Source organism: Tauraco erythrolophus, chromosome 16 (genome assembly GCF_009769465.1).
Source record: "Tauraco erythrolophus isolate bTauEry1 chromosome 16, bTauEry1.pri, whole genome shotgun sequence".
Classification (NCBI taxonomy): Eukaryota; Metazoa; Chordata; class Aves; order Musophagiformes; family Musophagidae; genus Tauraco; species Tauraco erythrolophus.
In genome coordinates this window covers 12,913,080-12,936,013 of record NC_141480.1, presented here as the reverse complement: position 1 = coordinate 12,936,013, position 22,934 = coordinate 12,913,080, and the positions used below count along the sequence as shown (strand labels likewise).

General features: G+C 38.1%; 1 protein-coding gene across 1 annotated transcript; it reads right to left on the bottom strand.

Moving 5' to 3' along the window:
* Positions 1-4,182: 4,182 nt before the first annotated feature.
* On the bottom strand, positions 4,183-8,430 carry FABP6 (fatty acid binding protein 6). Its single transcript, XM_009985890.2, has 4 exons — positions 8,334-8,430; positions 7,279-7,454; positions 5,341-5,430; positions 4,183-4,236 (listed from the first exon to the last, which is right to left on the bottom strand). Exons 1-4 carry the CDS (start codon positions 8,398-8,400, stop codon positions 4,183-4,185), a joined length of 387 nt encoding a protein of 128 aa, XP_009984192.1. The 5' UTR covers positions 8,401-8,430.
* Positions 8,431-22,934: the final 14,504 nt, after the last annotated feature.

Here is a 22,934-nt window from a genome sequence, read left to right as displayed (position 1 = left end):
TTTGGAAAAACTCTTGAAATAACTGAAGGCAGTGAACCTTCCATCTCGGGCTCAATAACTTGTGGCAGTAGTGCAGGCTCAGGAAAGAAACTGGTGTTAATGGGGGCAAAGATAGGGAACTGGTTAACTTTACTGTGAAATTAAGAGTTTAACTCTAGTGCTACACAATGCTGACTTCTGTTGTTAAGTACCATCTTGGCATTCTCTTGGAAAATGTAGCTGGTAAATGGAAGATCCTGTTGTTTCTTTGCAGTGAGACACACACCTACTGCCACATATCCAAAGGTTTCTTTTTCAACTGAAACCAGAGATGATGGTTCAAATAAACTGTATAGGCTTTTTTTTTAAGTGTTAATGTAGATATTTACAAGAAATGGACTTGTGCAAATGTGAAACTTTAGTTTTGATGTATGCAACCACTATTGTAAATTTCTTTGCAGGCAGTACTCTTGGCTTGTCTTTTCTCTGAAGGTTCTCAGGACAGCAATGCAAGTAATGTGCAATATGCTTTTACTGACTTGGGGCAATTTTTTCAAGTCGTGTCATAGTGCTGTTTTAAATTATATTTTTAGAGAATTGTTTTTAAGGGTGTTTTAGGGTGGAGGGAAAAAATTAGCCTGCATGCTAATGCAAGCTGTGTAACTGTCATCCGAGAATGCAACCTTTGGTATGAAGTTAATTTCTTCATTCAGCAGGCTAGAGGAATATTCTTGGTTTATTTAAAAAAAAAAAGCAAACTGTAAATGAAGGGACAGTACTCTTCAGAAATTAGTCTAGAAGTTTAGAGAACTTAGTTCATCTTTTATTCTGTTGGCTTTATATTTATGTTTCACTTTATTTTCAGAAGACTTCAGTGAATTTTTTGTCATTCACCAGACATAAAGAACAACATATACATGGCACTACTGTTGTGTGGTTTTTCTTTATCACCCTTATAATTTGTGTCATGTGCAGTGTGATACTTTGGACTGCCATCGTGCTTAATTGTGAAAATACTTGCTAAGTTCGCAGTGAAAGTTTCCAATACAATAAACAAGGACAGTTGAAGTACGGTCTTTTTTTTTTTAGTAGTTTCTCTTTGGCTTTTAAGAGCTAACGAAGAAAATATATCTATACCCTAAAAATACTTGATCTGAGTACTTATAATGTTTTACAGAATAGAAGAGTGGTAGGACAAATGTGATGGGAAGGCCTTGCCAAATAATATATTATGAAGCATTAGGCAGATCAGGAGCTTGGCCACTGCACAAGAAATAAGGTCCTATTCCAATAAAGTGTTGGTGTATAGAAGGAAGTACAAAGTGAGATGACAAGATGGCTGAAGAAACAGGCAGAAAACGTGCAGAAGCAAGGTAGGGACATAAAATAATACAAGAATGGATTTTTCCAGCTTGCATGGCCAGTGTGGCTTGGGGGTGCCGTCTTACCTGAGGAGATTGAAAGGCTGAATAAGAGAACATGGTTGTACATTCAGTCTTTCTTCTGGCGACTATCTTCTAAGCAGGACTTGTCCATTGAGTTCTAGGTTCTGTTTGTGCCATTGTGTCATGGGTGGAGTTGGGGCAGATTAAGTCCAATAGCAGACTCTGAAAAGGAAAATATTTACGACAATTTGAGTTGGCCTAATACTGCTTTGATTGATGGTTCTCTCCAGAATGCTTTAAACGTTGGTGGCAATTCCACACATTTAATTTCTAGGTATATACTTCATGTGACTGTCATTTATTTTTTCTTTTCTGAAAACATACCTCCTCAGCAACAGCTAATACGGAAGAGTTCAGCCAATCTAAAGACGCTTTTCTGAAGACTTTTTGCCACAGTTACTTTTGGAGGGAGCCACAGAGGTGCATGTAAAGCTGAGTTAATTTTTAAACAAATAGATGCAAAACTTCCCACCCTGTGCTTGTGCTGTTTGATGCTGTCAGTTACAGAATAGTCATAGATCAGAATTTTTACATGCTGATTAACTCATACTTCCCTGGAAGACTTTGAAATAAGAAAGGCTGCTGCGAAAGCAAATGCAGCAGAGCATGGCTAGGAATACAAGATGGGGTATACCTGGCACTAATTACCGCCTCACATGGGAGGACGTTGCAGATAAAACCAAATATATGAGAAAGCTGATATGAAAATTAAAAAAGCTGTTTTAGTGAGTTCTGACAAGAGCTGCAGCAGGGATACAGGTGGAAAAAAAGTCTGCTAGTGTTGATCAGGCATCAAAGGTTAAAATGAACTAAAAAAAAAAAAATCTTACAGCTACAGCCTCCTTTTTTAAACCAGAAAGGGAAACTACTATCATCTCCCTGTTTGTGAGAAAGCCACAACTTCGGTGTTCGCAAAGTTGTCAAAGCCACTGTTTGATTCTTTGGTTTTAGCAAGGGGTGTGTTTTAATGCTGTCTGTTCTGTCATTTCAAGGCAACCCTAAAGAATGTCCTTGAGTTGAAAAGGCAGCAATGCCTTTTTCCTATCTGAAAGCATCCCTTACAGGCTTCTAGAGAGCCTAGATAGAAGTCCCACCATTCTTTTCAAAGCATTGTTGTCTATATAATGGGAAGTTACTTGATCACATGCAGGATGTGAAAACAAAAAAATGTGCCAGTTACACAACACTAAATGTGGTTGCTTCCAAAACTGGGATTAGTGGTGGCTGGTTCCGTTTTGTTTTCAAAGCAGGGAATCACAAGGTATCGGCATAATCTTCAGGGCAGGTTCTTGGTGGTATGCATGGCTCATCCCTTAGTTCTAGTATGAGCTTTAGTTTCATGTAACATTTGCTCAGTGTTTACTTGTATCTAACTCTACAGGTCATTCTGTGTAGTTGGTTAAATGTGGAATATGATGGGCACATTCTAGATCTAAAGGTTCTAGGATGGCACATTATTATTTGCAGAGGAATGTACTAGCTGACTTGAACTGACCTGAGGAGTAAGCCTGAAGAGATCCCTATTTACTTCTCAGTATGACCTCAGATAACTGAAGAGGCTGAATTTCAACAAAATTCTGTTAAAAGTAGTAGATCTGTTTGTTGCAAGTACCAAAAGAATGTCTCAAGATTGAACAGGTTTCAGATTTGACTTGTGTTTTTCTAATTAGAGTTCAGCATTATGCTTCGCCTTGGACACAGTAAGTAATACTTTGAGCAACAGCTGCTCGTAAGACATGCAGTCTGTTTTGGGTAAACCGATGGAGCCTGAATGAACACTTATTGCAGCTGGAAAGTTTAGTATAATCTCTCTTGAGAAAAAACATAAAAAGTAATTAATAGCCTTTTATAATGCAAGGTACCTGAAACTATTTTGATTATTAGTCATGTATATAGGCCTATCAGAAAATGAACTTTTGTGTACACAAGACACATGCCATGTCTAGTTATTGATTAGCCTGTGAGGGCCAGTAGCTAGGTGGATCCAGAAGGCAAGATAGCTGGAAAAAGGAGTCTGAAAAGGGAACTGCTTTGTGGATTGGGTATTGGCCAGAAGTGATTTGGAACAGTGAATCCAAAACCTGTAATATTTAACTCCTACTGTGTTCAGAAAACAGGTTTTCACATACACTCTACGTAAATAACAGGATTGTACTGAGAAAACAAGACACTCGCAAGTTTTCCTGCAGGAGTGAGTCTGTAAAACCTTAAATGTCCTCTAAGAATTTGAGTCAGGAGGAGATACTGATGAGACTGAGAAAACCATGATGGCAAGTATGAAACCATATCTTTTCATGAGCGATAAGCTGACTTTCCCTTCTTTTCAAGCCCCTAAATTTCTGCCTTCTGACCAACAATAAGGCAAAAGACTTTCATGAGGTCTTGCATTTTGATGTATGCTTTGGGCAGAGTGTTGTCCTGTTCTCTAGACAGAAGCTGAACAACATAGCTTCTGTTAAGTAGGTGGTAGAAAACTTTTGAATATGCTAAGTATGTATCATATCTTGAAATACTTTGACTGGAGCAGGATCGTTAAGTGCTTTGTTGCATCTTCCAATTTTTGTGTTCTGATTTTTCTGAGTATTTGTTAGATCTTTAGGAATGGGGCGAGCACTAATGTTGAGGATAACATCACTCTGAAAAACAATTCTTCATGTTTGTAATGTGAAGAAAGATGGAGGAAAACACAATCAGCACTCTGTTTTATTTATTTGTATCATTGTATTTCAGTGCACTGGAAGAGACTGGCTTTACTGCCTTAAGCAACCCTTTTGCTGATCCTCTTGTAGACCACACCAGAGGTAGTAGAAATCTGGAATAAAGAACAAACCAAAAATTTGGTTGAACAGTGTAATTAGAGCCTCAGTCTCACAAATGGAAAGACCTCCTGACTGGCCCACAGAACTTGTCCTTTACTGAAGCAACATTTAGCCTTTAGTAGAAGCCATACCTAGAAAATAAGCTGAATGTCCTTGTCAGCAATAAAATACACAGCACAAAAATATTCTTACACAAGCACAACTTCTAAACAGGTGTTTAGGGCTAACTTAAATGTATCCTGCATTAGATGTGGCTTTACTAACTCCAAGTTACCAGGGTTTTAGACAAGTGAGATAATTATTCTCCAAAAGCAATAAATGATTGACACTATTATTTCAGGGAGGGTGAGTGTCATTTCTTGATTCACAGAGTGAGTAACTTCCGGTTAGTCCCAGTTGAAGATGCACTCAGACATACATAACTGACGTAAGTCAATTCAGGAAAAGTTTTGAGACTCAGAAATCCTGATGTTTGATAATCTTATTTGTTTTACAAGTTTTACTGTAAGTATTGTAGTTTCAGTAATCTTCCAAAACTATGTTGCCGTTTTGTGGAGAAAATAAGATACTACTTGAAATCTAACCTCTTTGGTTTTGGTTTGTTTGTTTTTTTTTTTTTTTCCCCTTTGGTAAGATTAAGGAAATATAATTCTACAGATATTCTTGCAGTTAGATAGTTTTCTAAGAATAAAAGTTTATTAACTTTATAGAAACATGTTAGTAGGTGAAAAGTTTTATATGTATATTATTTTCTATTCTTGAGGCATAGGCACAGTGAATAAAGTCAAAGACCTGGCAAGTTGGGAGTATTTCAGTCTGAATATTCCAGTCTTACAGCTATAAAACTGTGTCTGTGCCTAAGATGCAAGATCTACATTTCAAATTTATCAAAATATATGATGAAAAGTTTGTACACTGAATTTTTTGATTAAGCCTGCACAAAACTGTAGAAGATTATCTAGAGTGGAGAAAGTTACTTAATAGTTTTGCTTTACTTTAGATAAAGTTTTTTTTCTAGACTCAATTTTAAGCCTGCTGCTCTAGAGGTTTGATTTTGTTCTTTTTTAATAAGCTAATCTGAATATTTGAGAACTCACCTCTACTAGCTTTCCTCCAGAAATCTCTGCAGTATGATGATAGTTGGGAGAATCAGCTACTAATTTCCCACCTTCCATTTTAACAGTTACCTGTAATAGAGCAAGGTTTAATGAGTAATAGAGAAAGGTTTAATATTCCCTGGAGTTACTGGCATTTATATTATCAGATACACTGTAAACATCTGTACACCTGATGCTTAAAATTTTTTACCTTTAAAAAAGTAGGAGTTGTGTATTACACATGCAGCTTCATGAACAAGACTAAAATCCTTGTGCTTTAGTTAAGTGTTTACAATTTAAATAGAAAAACGTTCATCTAACAAAACATACAAGTTCCATATTTACACAATAAGTCAGACAATATTCCTTCATAGCTCTTAAAAATGATGTGACTACAGACTATGCCTCTTTTTCAGTTCTTAGTGTTTTATGTGGTTCTCTTGTTTTGACAGTGAAGTAAAAGGCATGATTGCATGAGTTAATTTTGAAGTAGCGTTCTCAGATACTAATAAAAAGTCACTGTGGACAAGTGATGTGAATCTTTACCCAGATCCTGAGTTTCATACCTCCAACTCCACTAGAATTCATCTCGCTCACCTGCTTCTGTATGAAAGTAGTATGCCAGGATGCCACTATGAAGATCGCAAATACTAAAGCTGCTGAGCTGACTGCCAAACTAGATATCACATGTGATCACATAATCAGTCTTGTCTGTACAACTAGTCAGTCTTGCCTATGCTTTTAGTAATAAACAGATAAGCCAATCATATTTAGAAGAGAAAAAAATAATTTGCAAAATGAGGAGATGAGTAGATATTTTTTACCAGATGGAAGGAAACATCTTACTAGTTTATGTACTGTTTAGTGACGCTATGGTAAAGGCAGTGGCTTCTCTGCTGACAGCCATTCACTCTGCCTAAATCTTTGGCTGCTTGATAGGCTTTGGACTGCTGAAGTGCTCAGGGCCAAAAAGAAGAGAATGGAGTTTGTAATATTTCAAAATTGTGAAGTTTGCAATAAATTGACTAAGTAGAATTGTGTCTTGTTCTATCTATTAGGTTTCACAAAGATTTCTCAAAGCCAAAGACGTGGGTTATTTCCTCTCATAATCGGAAAGGTATGACTAAAAAAGCATTCTGGAAATCATGCAATGCTGTTGCTATTCTCAGTTTGTCAAAGCTCTCTGATGCAATTGCTTGTTTTCCTGTCCCTTCAATACATATAAACCATTTATCCAGTAATCTGGTTTAGGGTTCTGGACACCTGAATGTAGAGTTTAGCTGTCCCAAACTGTCTTATCCCTTTAAATAGACGAGAAATGAATAAGGTGAGTAGAGCAACCACTTCACAGCAGGTTTTGTATCAAGATTTTGTCCATGACAGGAGCAGATCAATATCATGTAATCTTTCCTTCTTGCTAGAGGCTGCACAAGTTGCTCTGTCCTTCCAACAAGGAGGAGGACGCAGAGGATTTCCCCCCCCCGCCTTTCACTTTACAGTGTTTGGTTTAAGGCTCGGGCACAGGTGACTTCAAAAGGTGAGTACTGGTGCCAGGCTTGGGCAGAGCTAGGGATCACAGCAATCCCTCAGACTGTGCTGCAGTTGCTGTATGGCACTCAGTAATGACACGCTGCTAAGCAGCTCTGTAGAGTTTTAACAAGCGTTATGTTTGCTTGAGCTGCGACATCAGTAGATGCTTGACACTCTGCCCTCGTTCTTCATTAGTACATACAGTTCTGAAGCTCTACCTCTCTTTAAAATCAGACTTAGATATTTTGCTAGGGGCATCAAGAAATGGGGGAAAAATTTTCTTCTTCATCTGTCATAGCTTAGAAACGTAGAATTTAAGGAAGATGTCCCTGAGACAGATTTGATTTTCACCCTAAGTTAAAAAAAATAACTGAGACAGCATAGAACTTGAGAGCTAAATTAATTTACCTTGAACTTTTTACCACCGATTGTCTCCATGTCTGCTTCCTTGCCAATTGTGAATGTATTGGTCGTGCTGCGGCCTCCTGGGAAATGTTGCGTCCAGGTGAAGTCATTTCCATTCTGTACCACTTCAGTGACTATTTTGCAATTCCTTCCCAGTTCAATCTTGTCACTGGGAAGACCTTAATCAATAGAAACATACAGTTTATAAAATCTAATAGCCTACCAGCTGTATTTGAATTGTAGCATGCTATTGGTATGTTTGTTCTCAGATGTTGATATCTGACCATCTGACTTTTGGTTTTGGTTGTTTTTTTTTTTTTACAGCAGCATCAAAGCTCTGAGTTTAAACTACTGGTATGAAGGAAGATACAGGTACAACAATGCATTTGCTAAAATACTAAGTTTTGGTCTTGCATACTTTTCCCTGAGAAACGATACGCAGAATAAACGCTTAGATACAAACTACATATAAATATTCCCTTCTACTTCATCTACACATGCAGATGTGTGGAATTTAATGCATATGAACTTGTGCCTTTGCTGTATAGCTGCACATACCTATTTAGTATTTTGCCATTGCTTTTTAAAAAATGAACGCAGCACTGAGCTTATGTGCACAGATCATACTGTCTCTGAGAGCTTTTACAGGGTAATCTCTGAAACAGGTTTGCCCAGTCTTCTGAAAGCATTTACAGAAACCTGTTCTTGTATAGGTTTTTGACAAATGTTCTCATACTAAATTTGTACTCCCACTGATGAATACTAAGGGCAGAAAAAGTTATCATCATGATCTTTATACTGCAGGCATCTCGGCCCTTCATTCTGCTGCACTGAAATGGAATACTACTTCTGTAAAACAGAACTATTTCCTGTGGCTGACAGTGCTGCTTACAACAATGAAAACGGAATCCGCTTGCTGAAGCGCAGAGCACTCCTACCGGTCTTAGCCCCTGTTGATCTTAGTGCATTTCAGTAAAACCCCCCCCCTTTTTTTTTTTCTTAAAAGTATTTTTAACTAATTTATAATCTTTAAGACTTACACCCCAAGAGATACTTACCAATCTTCTGCACAAAGTTATCATAGTTCTCATCACCTTCAAATTCATATTTGCCTGCGAATGCCATGTTGCCCTGGTGATGTGGCTGGTAGAGCAGAACAGCAGCTGGAACAAAGAAGAATGGATAAGTGCAGATGGCTTGAGGCCCTCGTTTTTATAAACCAGCCCAAGCTGTTCAACCCAGCAATAACCACACCCGTTAGAAATATACTTTTATTATCTATGTGAGTCACTAGCATGGATGCCATTGACCTGTATGAAAAGATTATAATTCAATTATACATTCTTGACAATAATCTGGAGATCAGCAGAAATCAAGGACAAAAGCTTGGTTCTGGTTTTAGTGCATATTTAAACAAAGTTTAATTTTAATTTTCATTTTTACTTTGATGATTTATGGTAAAATATGTCATAATGAAACAGGGAGAAAACAGCTGCAAAGCAGTGTCCTGAGATCACAGCCTTGCCCTATTTGGAATCATACCCTATATTGGTTAAAATACAAAAATAAGAAACAAGCTGCAGAGATTCCTAAGTAATTCTGGTAGAATATGGGCAATGACAAGATTCCAGATAAATTACTGCACCTGCATGTCTTACCTTATCTCCACACAGAGAAAAAAAAAAAAGAAATATTTTGCCCTACTTGGATGTAAAGTACATCAGAGTAGTACGTAGCACCATGTTCCCATACTTTATTTAATACTAAGAGACAAAGAGTGCTTTGTATTGCATAGCAAATGTTTCTACAAAGTACAAAAAATACACTTATTTTGGAAAAGCAGAGCTCTGATTTAAGTAAGATAGCCATATGTTAAAAGTCAGGGACTGCTGGGTAATTTAGAATGCATACAGGAGATGATGTCCTATGTCTAATGAATCCATTGCCACATGCAGATAGCAGGGTAGGAAATTCCCAGCTGCTGTGTATTGGCATAGCTCCACTGGCTGAGGATATAGACCAACAATTTTTAATCTGAACAAAAACATTCCTAGGATTTATGTGAAAATGGTGTCATAGATTAAAATTTTATTTTATTAAAGTGATAAATTTGGGAACTGAAAATCTACTTTTACCTGATTTTATAGAAATCCAGAGAGATATATAGCAGCGTTCAACAAGTTTCGCTGTATGCAAAGTGGCTTCTATTTCTTAAATGCTATTAATATAATGTCACATGCTACTGCAAGAACACGTCTAGTGTCAAGCAACTGATCAGAAGAACAACAGGAACATAGGCTAGGTGTTTAAAAACATGGAAAACAAAGTTCCACTAAATTTCACCACTGCTCTCCTTGATATACGTTCAAATTAATGTATTCTATATAACCATTTCTGTATTTCTAATTAATGGACCTCTCCATACTCCACTGTCAGAGAATGAGACAAATGTCAGTAATGAGATGAAACTTCAGTAAAACGTTCAATATCATAAATCATGGCATATCATTACTGTAAAACTCTTAGAACAAATTAGAAGCATTGCCACATCTAACAGTTTTATTAACAGTAACATTGATCTTTGAATTCACACAGTCACTTGTACACTCCCTGTGCTCTAAATCCTGCATGTTGGAGAGCACAGTATAAGTCTGCAAGCTGTTCTACTGAGCTGAGACAGAATAGTATCTCTTAGCGAATCCTGCCTCCTATGTGTCCTCTCTCGTATGGTCACATACTGGCTGTGTCGATATAGCCTCACAGATTTGGGACTGGATTCAGATTATGTCATACCAGCATCAAATTCAGGAGGAGTCAGAAATAAGACAGCCTGTACCCAGCATAGCAGTGCACACAATAACTCCTTAAATCATTATTTGTCAGGGGATTTAAGGTTTTATTAAATATATTTGCTATGTATACATATATATTTAATGGCATATTACTTGTCAGAGTATGTTGTAACTCAGTAAAAAAAATTTGTATTAATTTTTTAGTTTACTTACTAAGCTGATTTCTTTTATGCAAAGCCTTTGCTGTCCGTATGTTATACACCTTCAAACCAGTTACAGAATATGCAGGGTGGATGAGGTTTGAACAGGAAAACATTTCCTGTCTTAGGAAAATTTTTGCAGTTTCAAAACTTTTCCTTACAGGGGAAAAATGAGAGGGATTCTGGAATAACACACTGACTGATGAGTGAAAACTCTGAATCAGGCGAGAAGGGGACTTCTAATGGAAAAGAATTTTCTGACCAGAAAAAGCTTCAGAAAATTCCAAGTCAGTTTTGTGAGAGATAATACCTGTGGATTGGAAAAGAGCTTACCTCATGTTTATTTGTTGTGAATTTATAGTATTTCTGTTTGGTTTTTTGGTTTGTGGGGTTTTTTTTGTTTGTTTGTTTTTAACCTACTTCCTCTTCTAAGTCTGAGAGAAAGTAACTTCAAAAATCGTACATCATCTTATGAAAGAAAACATAAAACTTTCAAATGGAGATGCGGGTTTTGAAGTTGACAACAATCCCTTTAAAACTATTTGTTTGGGTGTATGTTACTGGCGGGAAGGCAGTTTTCTAGAAGAGATGCAGAAAGTGAGTAAGAGTGAAGCATAACAAAATCATGGTCAATTTGTAAAATAAAAATGGAACAAATGTCCTGGGAATTACTGCTTTCCCTCCCCTAACCCTTCACTCTTCCCATATTTACTCAGCTTTAAATTGTACCATGCTGTGCAGTGGCTGACTATATTGTGCTGGAGTTCATGACACCACAAAAGCCATAACATCTGCTGTCTGCATGCAATTAAAAGGATGTCTCCGTACTTGAAATAGAAGGGAGCCATATACCTTCACTCTGTGAACGTTCTCTGTGTCCTGTGATTGGCATTCAAAACACAGGAGTGTGGGAGAAAAGTACAAAACTGGAGTTTCTCTATCAATTACAAATACATAAGATTCAGGGAAGGAAGAGAGAAACTTGTTTCACTGGCAGTGTTTCCTTTGCGCTTTGGATTTAGAAGTGTCTGTAAAATGATTTGACTGTCCTTAGTTGTTTAATTAAAACTCCTTCAGCTTAATCCCAAGATTGCTGAACTCAATGACCAATTGTGCAGGAGCAGACAACTGAAAAGGACACTTTCTTTATCAGCTGGACTCAGATGCTTAGGCTCTATCTAAGTAAAGAAAAACAGCACTAGCATGGAAAACAATGAAGTGGTTGCACATACATAGAAGCCTTATTGCTATGGTAAAGCTAAGCAGATACCAGTTAAGCTACAACAGTGCAAACTCTATGCCATTAATAGAGGCAAAACCCCTAGCAGTTTCAATTATACACAGATTCAAAAATTCTGTTTAGAGGAAAGTATCATCAAGCCTATTTCATACATGAGAAGGCTGAAAACACTGAGAAAAAGTGACCTATCAGAGCCTATGATATAGTGAATGATGACACAGCCAGTAAGAAATCCTAAATCCAGGCATTAACCCAGTGTCCACAGGATGGCACATTAATTTAAACATTCTTAAGACAAATAAGCCCTTAGAAGTAAATGACCAGAGCTCTGAGCGACCATTTACGTTTGAACAGTCACCCAGGGAGTTTTACACTTGCTCCACTGATGGGCTGTGAGAATCTTTACAGCTGCTTAGCACAACTGGCTGAGCAAATCCCTAGTTAAGATTCTTGCCATCTCCATGTGGCTCTGAGTATACTGAAAGATAACCAGTGTTCAGCCCCAACTGTGCTTTTGGAGAGTGGGTGACCGGCGAGACGGTCCTCAGGTTGGCTGAGAACTGAAGGCCTCTGTTTCAGAGAGCACAACTCTGAAGAAGGTAAATGAACTCAAGCCATAAACTCTTCTGTTTACATAAAACTTATTGGAGGGCAATGCCACTGGCATAGTAACACCACATGGACCTTGGAAGAGAGATCAATCTGGACAGGAAAAATGCCACAGTTCTGTGAAAAGGGAAAAAGATAATCAGATTATATGAACAGTACTTGAGCTTTTATATTCTCTCTCTCTCAAATTATATTGATAGCTTTCTTGCAATGTGATACAAAAATGCTGACATCACACAACTATACAATACTTGGAGCTTGCCTGCAGTGGGAATGTGGTGGGTATGGAGCCAGTGTGTAGTATAGTAAATTACCAATGAATAACTATTTGACTGGGTGAGTCACTCACCACACACTAAGCAAGAGTTTATTCACCTTCAAGGGGTTGTATGCTACGCTGTACACAGGAGTTCCAGACCAGGTTACAAAGATCCACCCAAACAATAAAGGTAAAGTTACAGAGTGCTCATAAATGTGCTTGCTCTGCCTGGCTGCTCAGGATCAGAATCAGTTTAGAACAAGTTTTGAGCAAACGTGCTATCATCTGTACCTGTTTGTTCAAAAGAGTTTTTAATGTGCATTGTGAATTTGCACCCATGTTTCTGCTCACTTATTCTGAAATAAATCCTTATTTTCATTCCTGCCTTTTTTTTTTTGTTACAAAATGCACTGAAATTCAAGAATGTATTGGGGAATGAAGAATTCCATTAAGTAGTCTTCCAAATACTGAGTCAGGATAACATTTATTCCAAGAATAAAGGAACGGAGGCCCTCTGACTTCTCTGAAGTTATGGTCACTTGCACAATTGCTAAGGTTACTCATCCAAGTCTCTATCTCTTCAGTTTCAGCTAAACCAGTACCCGTTCAATGACCTTGCACTTTGCATTTACAATATTCATATTTTCCTGCATCTTCAGAGCTGTGAGCATGTGATGTTGCTTTTGCATACCTCTACAGCAGTGCTTCATGCTTGGTGGGCTGGGCACTAAACTCAATGGTGCAGAGCACTCCAGAATTATCCAGTAGAAAAAAGAATAACACAAAATTATCTATGTCTATATACACATGTATTTTAAACACATTATGTGTATTTAATCCATTTCAACTACTACAGTATAGAGCCTGCACACTGCTGCAAACAACCTTGGTTACGTTACACTTCTGCTTAACAGAGCTCAGTTCAAATCCAAGGGAATTAACAGCTATAACTGAGACCAGTGGAAAAATAAAAGATATTTCCCTGGTAAAGGTGAGAATCGTAACAGAAAAGCTAAAGAATAAAAAGACTGAGGTGTGAAAGCTGAAAACAGTTTTCAGAAAGTGGCCACTACCTTCAGTGTATTTGGAACTACCTATCATTTTCAATGGAGAAAGATGCAGCTGTTCTTTATGTAGGTCAAAGAAATATCATTATTCTATAGGAGACTGTGTCTGCCACCTGGTGGCCAGCTGTCAGGGCCCGTGTGCCAGGCAGCAAGTCCTGCCCTGAGCCCCCACCTCACCCATGGCAACCCCTGACTTTAGTTAGAGTATGCCAGGGTTTGCAACTAGCCCCGTGCCATAGCTGAATCTCCAAGACAAATCACCAATCTTCTCATTCTCTAACTGTAAAGAAAAAAAAATCCCCCCTGAGCTGGTTATAATCAGCTTGGTAAGACTCATGTTAAATGTATCATAGAATCACAGAATGGTCTGGGTTGGAAGGCACCTTAAAGATCATCTAGTTCCAACCCCCCTGCCATGGGCAGGGACACCTTCCCCTAGATCAGGTTTCTCAAGGCCCCATCCAACCTGGCCTTGAACTCCTCCAGCAATGGGGCATCCACAGCTCCTCTGGGCAACCTGTTCCAGTGCCTCACCACCCTCAGAGTGAAGAATTTCTTCCCATAGCTAATCTAAATCTATCCATAGAAAAGAATATATAAATATAATATAATTACACAATATAATAATTTATATAGTATATAAAAATATAACAGTATTTATATAAGCAACTATCTTCACATGTTTCATTTTGGGACATAGTTATAAATGAACACAATTTCCTACGGATTGGTTTATGGCATCACTGAGATATCATAGCTACCCTTTGCTTAAAAACAAATAGATGTATATTGCTATCTTGGCAATCAACAAGACACAGGACTGCTTCATACAGATTTAATTAAACATTACAGAATAGAGGCTAAATGCTGGCTCCCCTGAATTCAGCGGGAATCATCTGCAGTTGAACTAACACTTCAACACAATTTAATGAATCTAACTTTATGTGCAAATGCTATTTGTGGCAGGCTGGCATTTGTGAAACCCACCGAGTGGATTCAGCTGTCACAGAGAAACACAAATAAGGGTGTCCATGTTTAGACAGAGCAGCAATGTTTGCACACACAAGGCAAGGAAATGGCATAACCTTATGCTGCAAGGTGTAGGGTGCATAGGATTTACACTGAATTTGTCCCGCTGGGTGGGAGAGGAACCCAAAACAACCCAAAAACATGCATTCACAGTTGTGCTTACCTAGCTTTGAAACCTGTAGTAGTTTCTAACATCAACACGTAGTAAATCTCGTATTTGAATGCATATTGTCAGGACTATGGGCAGGAATCAAACTAGTAGTTACACTGAGTAGTTATACAGAAAGGCTCAACACTGTACCTGAATTTCTCAGGATGACCTGAGCTGCAACTGTATGGCTGTTGTAGACAGCATGAATAAGCTGTCAAAGACGTAAAACTCTTGTGGAAGCTTATACCCAAAGGAAAAGTTCATCTACAGCGAGCAGTTAATTCCCTCTGTCTCTCAAGTCAGCTACCTCTGATATGCAAAACAGCTGAGTCTTCAAATGCTAGTAGGAACAGGGGGAACTTTCAGGAACCAAATCAAAGGCCTTGGATATCTTTACTTTCAGAATTTACTTGCCACAAAGTCATAAATATAATGCTTTTGCATTCTTTTTGTCATGTCGGAGTCACCCTGCCCTTGAATGTGTCCCAGCATGCTTTAAAGTTTATTAACCTTTCAGATGTGTTGTATAAAGCCAGCACAGATACACTTAAAGACAAAATAGAGATAAGGAAAGTAACGCCATTAGTGAATGAACTAGGCTGAGTGACTGTCTTTGAAGTGCTTTTAGAACTGGAATGCAATTGAACAAGCAGTACAGATTCAGAATAAAAGTAGGAACTCTCCAGTGAAAAGAAAGTTACACTTAATGATTCTTTCAGAATGAAACTTGTTCAGGAATTCTTGTAATTCTTAATACAGCTGTATCTGGCAATTATTCAGCAACCCTCCATAGTAAATGGCTAATGATTATTAATTCCTTTGGTATTCAGAGTAATCATTCATAATGAATTCAGAATGAACTCATTTGGTGTTAATGTAATGTGTAATTCCATGGGAGTCCTATTATAATGTTGCCTTATTAAGTATCCATTTAGTATAGTACTAGGTGTTACTATTCTAAACTCATAAGCAGTAGAGAAGTAATTGCCAACAAGATGTGGCTGAATTATTGAAAACCTATTGCTTGTACAGAGTCCAAATAATTAACAGAAACGCACCAGCCAGCTCCACAGGACTTCTACAGGTGACACAGTGCAGACCCTGTCCTTGGCCCAGATGTGACACTCTGATGGGTAGGATCAACCTAACAAAAACAGGAAAGGATCCTACCAGAAGCTGAGAGATACGAACATTTGCAGGGGAGGAAGGCACAGATCCTTCAAAAATCCATTTTTTGGGAACTCCCTAAAAGGACATTTCATTGTTTTCTGCCAAAACACTCTATCAGGAAAACCTTTAGTCCGCTGGGATCTCCAGAAACATAGTTTCCAGACAGCAAGATAACCAACTGACTAATTCAAGCTGTACAAGCTGGCATATCTCTAAGAAGTGTTTGGTTCTGCTGCACCTGATCTCTGAGTGCTCCCTCAATGGGACTGCTGAGGTCTGGTCTTGGCAACTAAAAAGACAGGAAACAACCTAAGAAAAATAATAAGACAAAATAAGTGCTTAGTTTTCAGGTAGTTTCACCAGTTTTCAGCTGATTTAGTTCTCTGAACTGTCCCAATTGCATGGTCAGGCCCTGCCAGTACAACAGGAGGTACAAGAAAGAGGAGGGGAAGATGAATGGCACCATCATCATCAACTTGCAGCCACTTCATTGGCCTGGCAGTGACTGCAAACCACAGGCCACTGGGAGCAGCCTGAGGATATGACAGTGCTGCTTAAATTGCTCAAGTGATTCCTGGCTGTTCTTGAGCCACCTCCTGCTTTGTGCTGGCACAACCGTTTGAGCAGTAGCGTAGCAACCAGAGTGAGGGCCTGATCTGAATTAAAAATACCAAAGATAAAATAAAAAGGTATTTTTCAGCTGGATCAGTGCTCTGATCCAGTTCTTCACATGATCGCACAAACAGCTGCACTGGCATAACGCAAGTACTGGCATGGAGAAGGGAACAAGCAGCTGGTGGAGTACTGGCACAAGGTAACTATGCCACTGAAAAATGCTCACTGTAATCATGGTCTGAGTTATACTTTATGATCTATATTAAAAGAATAAAGAATTCCAAACTGATAATTATAAACAAGGTTCTGGAAAGGAAAAGCAGAAATATGCTCATGCTAATTGAGCTAGTGATGTGTGTGTGCCTAGTTCAGGTTCACTGAACAAATTTGCTGCAAGCTGAAGGCTCAGTACAAATTCTCTGAACTCATTATTTCCTATTGTGTCTTCAGAATCCAGCACCCAAGTAAATCAAATCAGCACTCTTGGACTCAGAAGCACCAAAAATAAAGAACTGGGAGGGAAATCTCTTATCATTTCAGTTTCTTCTAGAATTGATAGCACTTTATACAATTTCTTGTCTTTGTTAACCTAGCAGGCAGTGCACTCCCTGGTATGTAAAAATCTTCTTTTAATTTCTAGTTTAAATTAATGCATGGTTATTCAAAGCTTGTTTGTAACTGTGCCAGCATTGCCCCTTCTCTTCAGTAGAACTTCCTTCTCTGAGTTTACCCTAAAGTGCTTTAGAGAGCAGTTACATCCTCTTTTTTTGCTAGGGTAAATAAACTGAGCTAAGCCATGCCAAACTCTGTTAGACACTTCTGAAATGGCAGACTTTCTTCCTCTCATCATCCAAGCATTCCTCTTCGCTTATATCAATTTCAGATAACGTTTTTTGAACAGAGGCGAATGGGACCTATAACATTTTCCAGCTCAACAACAAGTTTCATTGGTACACTCCCCACCTTTTAAACCAAGATCATTAACAGACATAAAATGTTTTGGTTTTACAGTAAGATTGATACCAGCAACTACTTTTGAGTCTAATTGTTCTTTTCTTTCTTGGATTCTTCCCTTTTATTGGTTATCTTACACTAAATGTTATCATCCAATTCAATGGTAATGGGACTAATAGCAGAAATAAGAAACTATCTTGATTTTTAAGTTTTATCATTGACTATGACAGAAGACTACAAGATTTTTGTTATGCCAGTTTTGACTCATGTAACCTGAAAATGCACAGTAAAACTAATTTTGGCTACCATCAAATTGGCTCACATCAAACTGTAAAGATTTCTTTGAAATACCATCTTTGGATTAAGAGCCACTATGGAACATTTTGAACCTCAATGGTTTTAGTCTAATACAGACACTTTTTTTTTTAAATTGCTAAAATGAAAGATATAATTAAACCTTATCTGCAGAGATTTCTGATAAAAGCAAAGTGGGTTAAAGATACTACCTCTATATATTTTGTTATTCCATATATCTGTAATAGAAGTCCCTAACAGAAAGTAACTATAGTTCTAATAAAGTTAGGAATCATTACAACTACTTTCTGACCAAAACCCAATAGTAATCTCCCCTTTATCTACATAGTTCATGTGATGTGTTGTAAAGATTTTATTACTTGATAGTATCTGTATGATCGTACTTGCTGACACATCAGGACAACACAGGTTCAAATAGGAGCTTATCTTCAAGGTAATCTAGTCTAATTTGGAGACTTCTCTTACATGGCTGTGGTCTTCAGAGCAATCTCAGTCCCTGACAAAAGGGAAGGAAAAAAAAAGGTATGTACTGATATGAAATGAATGTGTACTGTACTTGCATTTAAAATTAGTGGGAACTGATAGCAGGGAAGGTAACTGAGTGCAATAGGCTGTCACCGCCACGCACCAGCATCACTACCAAGGAAAAAAAAAATCAAATTCTTTCCTAGCCACAATGTATTTGGAAGGTATCATTCTCCAGAAGCCTCCTCCCTACAGCTACAGTTGCCTACAAAATTTGCACAGTAATTTATTCAAACTAGGCTTAGAAGGCAGCAGGATGAATACGGGGTGAAACCAGGACTCAGGAACTTATTCTGCTTGTACAGCATAAACTGGAGCTCTGCATGGAGCCCGGGGGGGGCAGCAGGCCTCTCGTGACAGCTGGACGACTTGCTGAAAGCAGTCCCAGAGCTTGCATTGTCACCGGCACTGAACCGACTTGCATATTTTACAGTGTTATCCCTACTTCTCACATGCCTCCTCTGGAGCACCCTACGACTGCATTCTAGCAGGCAGCATCCGCTCCACCGTCATCATCACAGAATGCTTTGCTCCACCTACGAACTGAGCAACTGGTGGGCTGGTGTACGTGATGGTAACTGCGGCTCTCTCAGAAAAACACTGCACACCGTTTGCCTTCAACTACGTTTACTGAAGTCAATAAAGAACAATAAGTAACACCATGTTTTAGCTTCTTCTTTCTGTAGGAATTCCACTAAGAGCTGCTCTGTCTTCTCCCAAACAAATCATGTTATAAAACAATAAACCAGTTTTTAAGCGCTATTTGCTATACAGAGGAGAGAGGTTTTCCAAATCTTCAGAGATATGATATAAGGAACATTGCAAATGGAAAGTTCTTTTAAAAAAAGCGAATTATATACAAATTATTTGCCTTTCTCAATTTTCCTCACATTATCGGATTTTTAAGTTTAGGCTACTGGTGTATAGTCTGTGGATAATAAGGAAGGAAATGACAGGCTTTTAACAACAAACATTAACCACTTCATGAAAGACTACTATTTAGTCTTGAAAGACAATGTATTTTGTTGCATTAATTGAGAATCTAACAGGAATTGGAGGGGTTCAGGATTTTGCAGAAATGTGTGTCACATTCATTTAACACAAAAGATTTCTTCACTTTGGTAAGGAGCTTGAGAAAACAACTACATTTTGAAGCACAGGGACATATGATTTTTCCACTTGTCTCTGTTTCTGCCTTACACTGTTTAAAGAGAAACTCATTAGTTTTAAGTACTGTTTCAAGGAAGAACAAAGACATTAAGAGCTTCTGTATTTTCCTTGTTTTTCCTTTAAGGAATCAATGTGCTGAAAGAGAGTGACAGCAGACCAGAGAGACACCTAAGAGTCTCAAATAACCCCAGCACTATGTCTAGTCTAAATTGCTCCAATATCCATGGCCAACCTAATTTTATTGAATGTATAACTATAGCTGCCTCCTTAGAAAATATTTCTAATTTGCAGTGTAGACATACAATCACATTATCTCTGTTCAACATGCAAGGTTATACTTAGCTCACATACAAAAAAGTTTATAATTTTTGTTGGAATGATTTTTTACATACCATGCTGCTTTCTGGATTTTTTTTTTTTTTTTAATCACAGCTAATACTGGAAAAAACACAAATATTTATTTCTAATTTGCTGGAAAGCAAACACATTTTTAAAACATCTGAAATACTTGGTTTTAAATCCATTAATGCATTATATACAAGTGCCTTTTAATAACTGTACCTTGACAGCAGTTCTCCCTTCACCTTTTCTCTCTAGTTTGCAACATTCAGAGCAGTCTTTAATATATTGCAGTTTGCTCTGTGATACATACAATGAAAAATGTAGCCTAGCAATGGGTGCTGAGCAAGGGGTTAATTTTCAGCTTCAATAAGACAATTGCCCATTTAGAAATACAGATATGTGTTTTGTATGTCTCAAAATAAAACTTTCCAGGTCATTCCAATAAATTGAAACACATCTTTTGATTTTTAAACAGACTGCTTCCACTGAAAATGCCAACACAATGTTTTCTTATTTCCAACATGAAGACATTAATTGTTTTTTTTCCCCTTAAGATACTGCAATTTCACAACTTCCTTATTTTCATGCATCTTTACTTCTGTAGCGTCAACATCTCTGTATCTGGTTCAATGGTTACTGAAGCAAATACACAAAGCTGCAGAACTAAAGAAAGGCCAAATTCTCCACTTGGTCTGCCAGGGGAACTCCTTCTTCTGCAAGGGTTACTCAGAGTTCAGTATGCATGGAATAAACACAACATACTTTATTATGCATCCTGCTTTCCAGACTGCTGCTCCCCAGCCCTCCATCATTAAAGCAGTAGTACCGTATTTTAAATACAGATTATGTGGTTTGCCCCAGGTCATACAAGATGGGGTTAATAGCCAGAATTCCTGATTCACTGCTGTCTATTAAAACAATAGACACTCCATCATCTTTTAGGTACAATGGTTTCTCCAGCACATTGCCCTGTATCTCCACTGGTTTTCCTGGAGTGTACTAACCTCTCTCTATTGCACTTGTAAAGCCTGCTGCTTTATTTGTGCACATAAACCCCACGCGTGGTTAAATTCTGCTTGATTATAAAGGATGCTTTCAGCTGCAGTTCCTGAATCTCTGTTAAGGGGAGCATTAAATTTAGATACTACTTTTTTTTTGAAGGCACATCTGTTTTGCAGTTGACTTCTTTCATTTAAAAATCATGTTTACTAGTTCCCTCCCATCTCCTTCACTCTCTCAAGTTTTTCCTCTACTCTCCTCTGCAGCTCCCCTCAAGAGAAGAGCTAGATGGAACAGACAGCTATCTGGTGATGGTGATAAGCTATTTGCTACCCCAGTAAGCCAAGCAAACAGGGACTTTGTCTCAAAGAATCTCCAAGGCAGACATGAGAAACCAGTCTGAGTGACTTTTCCTTACGCTTGTGCAGTGTTCATAATGTGGCACACTGAAAATACTGATGAAGGTTAATTGTGCAAACAGAAAGTTTGAAAACGCGTGATTCAGAGAAGAAAGCATTTCTTGAAATACCAGAAAAGCCAGTTTTCTTTGCATATAAATACTTTTGGGGGCTTCAGCTATGCTTTGATGTGTATGATACACAGTCACATCTCGCTGTATCTTTTACAACAACCTGAAACTGTTTGTGTTTCCTTAGATACATTTAACAGGAGAAATAAATATACTTTTGTAGCAGAGAAAATACATACATCTCATGCCATTTCTTCGCCATCTCCAAAACACACAGATCTTTGCATCTCCTTGTTCTATTAACTGCTTTCGTTGCATTTAGTCTGTAGCGTCCCTCTTCCAATGTCTTTATTTATTCTTGAGTTGGTCAGCAATAAATTTGCTGTTTTAACCAAACAACACTGATGTAAAACTGGGAAAATGAGACTACATGGTTAACAGACGTGATTTTATCTTAAACTCTGGAATAAGCCATATTTCTCTTAAAGTTTCCTTCTGGAATCAGAAGTCTGGAAAACACTTCAAAATCTGAACTTCCACTTGGAAGTTTCTTCACTTCATAGTACCAAACAACAGCTGTTTTCCTCCTCAATGATGAGAAAGCAGTAGGGAACAAAAAGACTAAACAGGGACAATTGTGGTGGTTTTTTTTAAAACTTCGTTTTTAACCTAAACTTGCATTTTTGATTGGCTTAGTTTGGTAACCTATACAGATCACGTATCATTTTCAGGATGCTTAAAAATTTGAGTGTTTAGTTCAGTGACTGGATAGGTTCCCAACTTCCCAATATTCTGTTTCGACAGACAGCAAATGCTTTGACAAAACGTGCACAAAGTTTAAAAACCAGTTGCATCCACCATTGATGCAGGATCCCAGTGCCCAGGATTATCCTTGTGACTCCCTTGGTGAGCATGCCGAGCTGGTTCTAAAACCAGGCTGTAAATGTTTCTCCAGAGTAGGGACGGCCTTTCAAAAGAGCTTCTGAAAATCAGGTAGACATCTGTGTCATAAGCCACGCTGCCATCTAGTGATAAAGCTTTAGTTCTGCTTCTCAGCTGAATAAACGTTTGCATATGCCACAGATGGACTTAGTGGTTAGTTGCAGTTTGTGTCCTAAAAGACAGAGATTTAAAGAAATCAAAATACTTCAGCTCTTCCTGCATGATACTGGAATTTTTGTTGTACTTAGCGAATTCGAGATATAGGCAGATTATTAAATATATTGATCTGAATGCTGCACTGTGTTTGTTTACAGCACGTTTTCCACACACCCTCAAAGCTCTTTTTCTGCTAGAAGCACCTGATGAGATTCTGTAAACAAACCACTATCATCTTTTGAGTTTACTCTCTGTTAACACAAAGGGCCTTTGTTTGGCTTCAGGTTGCTAAGGACTGCCCTGCAACACAATGTTGCTTTGGTTCAAGGTGGGCTGCCTTTTGCTTTCGCTGCACTTGGTTTTAACATTTTGCTTCTTGGTAGAATGCAGAATTCTTCATGCAGAAGCAGCCATGATAATGATTCCTGCTTGCAAAGACAGGACGATGACAAGACCAGGCTTTATCATAAAAATCCCTCTCAACTTGTGAATCCAGAGAGAAGCGTGATGAGGACGTTCTGATATTGATTTGAACTGCAAGGTCTGTCTCCAAGAACTGAAATACAGTTCTCTTCAGCCCTTCATGATTATTAATTACTAATTATAGTTCTAGTACACTTTTCTCTTGGAGCTGTCCATATCCTTTACAAATCAT